General features: G+C 40.3%; 2 protein-coding genes across 3 annotated transcripts; both read left to right on the forward strand.

The window, feature by feature from the left end:
- Positions 1-980: 980 nt before the first annotated feature.
- hoxa2b (homeobox A2b) lies at positions 981-4,518 on the forward strand. Its single transcript, XM_035409817.1, has 2 exons — positions 981-2,329; positions 2,888-4,518. The coding sequence occupies exons 1-2, from the start codon at positions 1,966-1,968 to the stop codon at positions 3,616-3,618; spliced, it is 1,095 nt and encodes a 364-aa protein (XP_035265708.1). The 5' UTR covers positions 981-1,965; the 3' UTR covers positions 3,619-4,518.
- A 2,420-nt stretch (positions 4,519-6,938) lies between these two features.
- LOC118224634 (homeobox protein Hox-A1a-like) lies at positions 6,939-9,277 on the forward strand. 2 transcript variants are annotated; one of them, XM_035412220.1, is made up of 3 exons: positions 6,939-7,261; positions 7,505-7,724; positions 7,923-9,277. In XM_035412220.1, exons 1-3 carry the CDS (start codon positions 7,118-7,120, stop codon positions 8,285-8,287), a joined length of 729 nt encoding a protein of 242 aa, XP_035268111.1. In that variant the 5' UTR covers positions 6,939-7,117; the 3' UTR covers positions 8,288-9,277. The 2 variants fall into 2 exon arrangements, with proteins under 2 accessions (XP_035268111.1, XP_035268102.1); XM_035412211.1 differs by having other exon boundaries at positions 6,939-7,724.
- The last annotated feature ends 242 nt before the right edge of the window (positions 9,278-9,519 follow it).

Below are 9,519 nucleotides of genomic sequence, written 5' to 3' on the forward strand. Positions count from 1 at the left end.
GGATTGCTTTCCCTGACATATGGTTGGTAGGAACAAGAAGAATAATGGATCCGATATTATTTTCTCCGTAAATGAATAGACTAAAAACGTTAATGCGGTTATACACAAATAATGCTTTACGTGAAATCCACAAAATTGTCCATTTATGGTCCTCGGTTAGATTTGAGTCTGGGGGGAAAGGACACTGTATTAGTCCAAGCTAAAATGTGTGTGGGACTGAATAGGATTTTTGCAGAATGCCAACACCCACTCTCTTTCCGCGCACAAAGCTTGTGTGTAATTGCAAAGCCATCCGTCTTTTTCATACCAGCTTGGTTTATCCTACACATTTTGCTCGTTTTGAAAAGGCAAACCTTTTGCAAATGAAAATGCTGGCGTATTCAATAAAAAAAGAAATGTAAGGGTTGCCCCCACCAAATGCGTAATAGTGCAATCAGAAAAACGCAAAGCCATGTTTTCGGTAATAAAATCTTAGCAAAATAACAGCATGAAATGAAACGCCTTCCTTCTTAAAGTATGGTGTTGTTCGCCTCTTCCTGGCTTCCTATGATCTAAGAGAGAGTTAGAAGGTTTAAATGTGGTCTTAGGGCACGAAGCTGTCAGACCTTTGGCGAGTAAGATTGATAGCGCACAGACTTCCACGGCTCTTTGTTTGGAATATAAGCAGGCCTACTACCATTTCTCCACTTAGACTATGAGCCACAAATTCACAAAATATCACTTCAGAAGTGCATCATTTTTAAACAAAATACGTATTGATAATTGTGATTTAAATCATCCAGAAGAGCTCGTATACTAAATGCTAATATACTGAATACTGTAAATCCCATGAAATGTTTTCAAAAACAGTGATATAAACTAAATAAATGTGGGTGGAGGGGTGAGGGGTCATTTTCTTTCGGTGGGTTTATCCACAACACCCAGATCTTGTAGCCATTGTGAATTAACCATTGAGAGTAAACAAAAGACAAAATGGCAAATGAAAGTCCCATGACTGAAATAATTATGATAGTCACCGGCTTAAGTTATATTGTGCATTTCATCAAATTAAAACGTTTTTTAAGTGGTCATGATTTATTTTTGAAATGACAGGGGGGGACGTATCACCTGTTATCAATCACAAATATTAATATCTGTCCTGATACGAATTTAAACCAAATGATTTTAAGATCATGTTTATGTTGCTTTACCTGTGTGCTAATGTTTTGTATGCCCATATGGCATATTAGTTTAATACAACACGAATCGCTATGTGGAATTAAATTTATGATAATTATAGAAAATAAAATCTAGGATTTACATTGTGTTATCGGGCTTGGGGGTGAAGAGAGCGTATGTGTGCGTGTGCGAGTGTGTGTGCCTGAATATATTTTAATCTGACATAAGCATATTATTGCCTCCCTCCTCCAGAGAAGACTCGACTCGCCCGGTTTTTCTGTCGGAACTTTAAAGATTAATGGGTTACTCTGTTAATGACTGCAGGCGTCATATGTAGGTGTCCGGATGATTTGTGAGGTGTGGGGTATTCTTCTGACATTCAGAAACAATACACTATGCATGCATGAGCCCTCGTGGCGGACACACACGCACTGCCACACTGACTCAAAAAATTATATTTCAGTACTTTTGAACAGAAGCGGACTAACGGGACAAAATGTGTAAATAAAAACAGTCATGCTCCCAGAATGAGGCGTTCCTTGCAGACTTTTTGGATCAATCACGCAGACAGTGGCTTCTTTTGATTAAACCCCAAATTGTCATTGGGCAGAGGTAATCATGTGACAAGCAATTCGGTCCAATTTCAACCTTGTCTCCATGAATGCAATAGTTTAATAGTAGCGCGGTCCCCACACGGCCGTAATCAGTGATTTAGAAAAAAAACACCAGCAGAGATCTTTATGATATTTCACCTGGGCCACAAATTTCAAATAAGAGCTAAGTTTTCTAGGCTGAAAGGGAGAGGAGATGAATTACGAATTCGAGCGAGAGACTGGTTTTATCAATAGTCAGCCGTCGCTTGCTGAGTGCCTGACATCTTTTCCCCCTGTCGGTGATACATTTCAAAGTTCATCAATCAAGAACTCGACGCTTTCACACTCGACACTGATTCCTCCTCCTTTTGAGCAGACCATTCCCAGCCTGAACCCCGGCAGCCACCCTCGACACAGCCGGCCCAAGCAGAGCCTTAATGGCTGCAGCCCGCTGCCAGCCGCGTCTCTTCCTCCGGAGTATCCCTGGATGAAGGAGAAAAAAGCCTCGAAGAAAAGTCAGCTGCCAACTTCCACAGCAACAGCCGCAGAGCCGGGACCTATTTGTTTTTCTCCGAAAGGTAAGATGGACAAAGAGGGTGAAAAACGTTTCGTGGACAACAATGCAAATTTATTACCGAACATAACCTAATTTAACTTTTGTTTGATAATAAATTCACATTCTTTGCAATTGGATTCAAATGTGATTGTTTACGCGGTTGTTATTAAAAGTTTCACAAAGTTATAGAGTTTATTGGATTTTCAGACTAAGCTCCCATGTCGACCGGTGCCAGAGTTTTGATATTTGACAGTAATCAAGAGTGATAGATTGCTGTAGCTCAGCTCGGCAGCTGGTGCATTCATTAGGCTGGAGCCAGGCTGGTCCACGCTTCCATGGCCTTATTTCTGTTTTGAATTTTAGGTCTTAAATTGATTGAGCCCCTCGGTTGCATTTTCACGAAACGTGTAACTAAAGCGCGAGAAATAGGCGACCGGTCTATTTAGGCGAATTTGTTTTAATCGGTGGGCGGAAGACATCAATTTTCTACAGGGTATATTTAGAAGTAAAATATGATTATACTATCATTGTTCCTATTTTAATGAAAATGTGTGGGTGTTTCTTTGTGTTTATGCTGTAGACTCGCCCGATATCCCTGAGAGCGGTGGCGGGGCATCTCGTAGGTTGAGAACTGCGTACACGAACACCCAACTACTGGAGCTGGAGAAGGAATTCCATTTCAACAAGTACCTATGCAGACCGAGGAGGGTCGAGATCGCCGCTTTACTGGATTTAACCGAGAGGCAAGTTAAAGTGTGGTTCCAGAACCGTAGGATGAAGCACAAAAGACAGACACAGTGCAAGGAGAACCATATCGGCGAGGGGAAATTCAAGAGCCTGGAGGACGGAGGACACAGCGAGGAGAAGTCCCTCTATGAACAAGCCCTCAACAATGTGTCAGGGGCTCTTTTGGAAAGGGAGAGCTACTCATTTCAGCAGAACTCTTTAACTTCACAAGGCTCTCCGAATGTACACAATGGAGATTCCCAAAGCTTTACTGCTTCACCGTTAAACAGCAATGACAAAAATCTGAAACATTTTTCAAATCCGTCACCCACTGTTCCAATCTGTGGGTTAACAATGGGGTCGGACTGTGCATCTGGCCTGGACAATGGCTGTTCTTCGGCCCTGGATGTTTCTTCTTTACAGGACTTTAACGTTTTTTCAGCAGATTCCTGCCTCCATCTCTCAGATGCCGTCTCTCCAAGTTTGTCCGAATCTCTAGATAGCCCTGTGGACATATCTACGGACAGTTTTGATTTTTTCACGGACAGCCTAACAACAATCGATTTACAGCATCTGACCTATTAAAAATACATAATTTAAGAAAAGAAAAAAAAAAAACGCCGCCTTCTTTCTTAAAAATGTTTTTTTCTTAATGTGGTCAGTACATATTGTTTATTACTTACTCGATTAGTTTATTAATCAGGAAGAGGAAAGAGGTAAGGTTGGAAATAATGGAAGTAACCTTTGAATATGTTTCCAAAGCCAATAATGGGAAAAGAGAAAAGTAGACATGAATATCTGTCGTTTTATTTTTGTATCACTTTCGGGTACAATGTTATAAATATTTTGTTAGAATAAATTTCTACTTGGAACATTGCTATCGATTGTTTTTTATTTAAAGTAGTATTTTTATATGTACGGAAAAGATTCATGAAAACATTTTAAAATTCACGAAAACAGCAAGTCTGATTTTTATTTGGAAATTTCAAAAAAGATTTCGGACATACAAAATATTGTATTTAAAAATATTCAGCGCAACAGGCTAATTAAAAGTATAGATGTGACAAATGAAATCACATTGTATTCTTTTTAAATTCTTTAAAGATATTACAAATATTTTTCGGAATGTAACACGATGTGGCTTATTTCTAACATATGTATAATTTGGTTAAAAAAATACACATTGAACATACCAGCTAGGTCTGCTAATGAGTTTAGTAACAGTGCTACAAAGGTTGTTGGAGATATTTCTGACATGTTACTGTTAACAGAATTTCTCTAGGTTGGCTAGTCTACGTTTGAAGTGCAACGTTGACGATTTAAATTCTACTTTGTCCTTATTATTTGACAATAAAAATCCATGCTCTTTCAAACGCGTGTTTTTGAAATAGCATATTGTGTTTAGCTCAGAGTTTACAACATGTAGCCACTGCTGATTTTCTAGCTGAATAGTAAAAGTAACTCGCTAAACTCTTGCCACTCAGCCGTAAGAACTTTTAAACTTTTAAAGCAATATATATATATATATATATATATATATATATCTGAAGTTGATAGAAGTGCGTTGTCTGAATTAAATGGATTTCATAAATCTAAAGTATTTCATGGAATTATATTTCATGATAATTCCGCTGAGGTTAATGAGGCTATTGAGGTCTGTTTCCAAGGAATACGGACATATAAAATCGTTTCATGTTTGAACAGCAAATGGGATTCCCCAGCCGAGCGCATTAACTTTTAGGGCTTTCAGTATATTTTTATGGCATTTTAAACCCACATGAGCGAGTACTCGAGGCCACTCGAAAAGTATTTCAGTTCTCAAAAAATAAAAAGTAAATGTTAAAAAACATTTTGTGTTCGTCCGTCATTGTGTGTTCATTTCTCAAAACAAGTTCCCTATATTGTAAAGGCCAGGACGCATGTAAAGTTGGTTGTTTTATGTAAGACCAATTTATTTAAACATCATTGAATGAAACAACCCAAATGTATATGAAGGGCTATAATGGTTACACAATTTATTTAATGCAGATATATTTGTGCAACTAGAGTAAAAAATAATGTATTGGAAACTGTTAACCAAACAGTTACATTGTACTTTACTTGGTATGAATAGTGTAATCTTGCAGGGCCAGATATTTCCTCGAAATGTCTCTATTAGTGACATTTCGCTAGCCATCCGTCGGCATTAGACTAGATTTAATACAAGCTATAGCTGCATTAAGGTTGGATAATTTATAGGTTTCCTCTGACTCTGCGATTTTCAGTAGGCTATTCAAACTCCTTTTCGTCTACAAAACAAACAATACTAGTGATAACAGGATTTCTGTGAAACAAAACATTCTTTCTTTCCTATTTTTTCGTCACCACAATGCAGATAGCAGGAATGCAGGCGACTTCGGAATCTTCCCGAGGCTGGGCCAGTCACCCGCTCTTCTGGTAAGCGGTGCGGTTGTTCGGTATTTTTTCTAGCACATGTGCTTATGGTTGCATTGCCTTGTGTCACATACTTGGCCTATATGTGGTCACGTCTTATTTTAATGTACAGCTAGAAGATACAGAAGCTACTACACACATTTCAGTTTAGAAAGGTCGTTGAGATCTGAATGAAGAGTATGTGCCTAATCGTGTATTCTCCCAATTGTGCCAGGAGCGCCATTTTATTACTGACCACAAGGCCGCATGCTCACCATATCCAGTGCTCGTGGTGTAGACCTCCTCGGTGGCAGACTATTTTCTTTAAAACTTAACGGTAGTCTGAGCTGTCAGTTTTCGGCATATCCAATCAAATCGGAAACATATATGGCACTTTGTGGAGACTATTTCACCAACAATCAGAATAACATTATTCTAACATTTATGGATATTGTGAAAGACATTTTTGGATTGTTTGCACACAGGGGTGGTATGGAATGCTGTGTTCCATCGTTTAGACTACGTTCTCTCAAGATCCACGCCTGTAAGGGAAAAAAGGGAAAAATTGCTCAATTAAATCAGATTTTGATATAGGTTGACCACTGCTTCTGTAACTCTTAATTGATGCAGTTAATTAGGAGGTTTGTTAATTACGTTATTAAAACGCCATCCAGGACTGTTCATATATTATTGCCGTCTGAAATATTTACACTCAAAATTCAAAATAACATTTAATACAGTAAATTGTGTTGTCAAATATCTATTTTATCAGTTAGCGACACAGCAGACATTGCCATATGTAATATATTTGATTGCTGTGTTCATTTTGTTTGCCCCTTCATTAAAACTAGTAATGGAATTGTCTGCTATGAGTGTGGCGTACAGAATCACCCACAAACCCTTACTCTCCACTACAAATATGCCATGTTAGATATTCTGATGCAATACGTGTATGAAGATCCACCTATAACTACAGGAAACCTAACTGAAGGTTTGCCTGTTGTGCTGGTAACTTTGTGATAGCTCCGGGGTGTTAGGTTACACAAGCCCCTCATCTCCATGACAACGGCTGTGAACATAGGCATATGTGCTGGATGAAGTTCATTTCCCTGCCTCTCTCGACAAGTGATATATCTGCAGCCAGTGAACCCAGAACCAATTACGCATTAGTATGTCATATTGAAAACAAGAGCACAAGCGCGCACGCGAATTTTAAAAATGATTTTGTATCTTACCTCGTGTGTTTTGACGATTCACTGATGGGTCGTTCGAGTGTGAAGGTGGAAAGATCACATTTGATACATCCTTGAGATTATTGTATTTTCTGGTCTAGAGCGCCCCAGGATCCGTGTGAAATGAGCGTTGTCCACTGTCTTCTGCTTTGCCCATTGTTTGCACAACCAATACATTAGGGCTGATGTGCGTCACCTTGATCGAGGGGCGTTTGGTATTTAAATGCCTCTTAAAAGGTGATCTATCATTTGCGTGGGAAGGCGATCGCTGCCATTGCGGCGCTCACTGGCTGACCCGAGTCACGTGACGACCCAACATTCATTCATACAGCTTTGAGCCGGCTCGATGGAGGAATCAAGCAGGTTGGCGCGGTCATCCAGGTTGATACATACTGATCAGTGAGGACCTGATCAGTCAGTGGCACACAGAAAATGCTACAATGAGCTCCTTCTTAGATTACTCTGTGATTAGTGGCGACGGAGGATCCTGCTCTACCAAGGCTTTTCATCCAGACCACGGGATTTCAGGTTTCCAGTCGTGCTCTGTCACAGGTAATACTTGCGGCGATGAAGATCACTTTATCGTGAGTAGACTTTCGCCGGGTGGTATTCCTTCCCACGCACACCAGTCGGGATCCTACCAAACTCACAGTTCTTTAGGCTTCACATATGCCACCCACTCCGGTTGTGGCTCCAGCTATGGCACACAGAGTGTTTGTCCAAGTTACAATCACTACCCACTGAGCCAGGACGTGGACTCCAATGTTAGCTACCCGCAATGTGCCCCCATAGTTTACTCTGGGAACATTTCGTCATCCATGTTGCAGCATCACCAGGGTTACAGTGGAGCTACGATGGGACAACTACAGTACACTCACGCCGCATACGGACATGAGCAAGCGAACCTGTCCTTCGCTGCGTGTGGGAGCCACCTGTCCCCTCTGCATGTCACCACCCATGACACCTGCTGCTCACCCTTGCCTGAGAGTACTTCACCGGCGCAGACTTTCGATTGGATGAAAGTAAAGAGAAACCCCCCCAAAACTGGTGAGTGTCATTCCTTCTTCAGCAAGACCACTGACGGATAATGTACATTTAGTTTGACAAATAGCCTCTATTAAAATGTAAACAAAGTGCACAAGTTAATACGTGCGCATATGTGTTCACAGTAGTTTGTATAAGTTGTCTTTCCCTCATCCGGATTTCACCAGCAGGCAGTTACCTCAACTCACCTCTCACCCTCAGGCAAAGCTGGAGAATATGGCTTCGCTGGTCAGCCCAACATGGTGAGGACCAACTTCAGCACCAAACAGCTAACAGAGCTGGAGAAGGAGTTCCACTTCAACAAGTACTTGACCCGCGCCAGACGCGTAGAGATCGCAGCAGCGCTTCAGCTCAACGAGACTCAGGTGAAAATTTGGTTCCAGAACCGAAGAATGAAGCAAAAGAAACGCGAGAAGGAAGGGTTGCTATCGAAATCGCCAGGCACCCAAACAGACAGCGACGAGAAAAACGAAAATCAGTCAAGGAAATTGCCCTCCCCCGCCACTACACCATCCCCCGCCTCATCTACAGCGTCCTCTACGGCTGACCCCTATACATCGGGATAAAGTTATCCTCTACAGCTAGGATCATAGTGATTATTCAGGACACAACGATCCCTTGTAGCCTGACCTCCAAACAACAAAATGGCTTCATATACAGTTATTGATATTTATGTTAGAAGTAATGGACTTCCAAACATGCTTGTACTTAAGTAGCCAAAGAAATGCACCATTGGAGTGCTTACAATCAGATTATTACCTGGATTTTTAATTAATTGATGGTCTTGTGATTTGTGTGATCAACTGTGTATGTGTGCTTAGATTCACTAAGTGCAAAATCTTAAACGTTTTGTTTACATAAAGAGGGTTTTAAATGCCGCTTACATGTAATTATGTTTAATGCAGATTGCACAGACAAGTAAACTGAAGGCCTCGATTGGCTGACCTTAAACATATATGTTGTGTTGTGCAAATTCTGTTTTTATTGAAACGGAAATAACTGAAAGTGGTGTAATTTGTGTTGCCTTAACGTTCTCATGGGAAGTTGTGGCCAAACCACTATTTCATTGACCCTCCAGACTGTAGGCTACCGTATAGCCTGTAGCTATTTTCACCTGCCATAAATTAACGTTACCTTCCAACTGTGATCAAATAAGTTCGTATTATATTGCTTTCTATTGAAAACACTATATTTAAAGCAACTTATATATTATATAGGCTACAAAACTCACAGCACAGGAAGTAAAGCCAGAGTGTGAGCGACTGAACAGAATGCATCATGTGTGCTTTTGAACAGATAAGTCGGAGGTTATGTCACTCTTACACAGATTGGCAGTCGGTACCAATGGCATAAACAGAAGTGTAAGGCCAAGTATATATTCGTTTAGTCTACTGAGGTTTTTCCTCATTGATTTTTTTTTTTCAGAAAGGAAACGCAACATGACACCAAACTGGAACAAGTAGCCTAATGCTAGTTGTTATGTGCCTCACACTGGTTGTTTAAATGCTACACTTAAACTTTAACCTGTTGTAAAACAAATACCTCATGAACACAATAAGTTCAAGTACAGTTGAAATGTAATTGCACTAGGGTAAGCCTACTTTCGAAAGTGGTATGTGGCGCAACAATCGACACGGGTTTTAAACCTTAATCGGTACAGTATTTACACCTGACAATTTCAACCTGTCTACAGGTCTTATTTTTTGTCACGAGAGTGCTTTGGGGCCATATGAATGTATGATCAAGTTTCGGTAAAAAGCTACAATGAATCATATCATATACTGAGTTTTATCAGTTG

The sequence above is a fragment of the Anguilla anguilla genome, chromosome 1 (genome assembly GCF_013347855.1).
Source record: "Anguilla anguilla isolate fAngAng1 chromosome 1, fAngAng1.pri, whole genome shotgun sequence".
Classification (NCBI taxonomy): domain Eukaryota; kingdom Metazoa; phylum Chordata; class Actinopteri; order Anguilliformes; family Anguillidae; genus Anguilla; species Anguilla anguilla.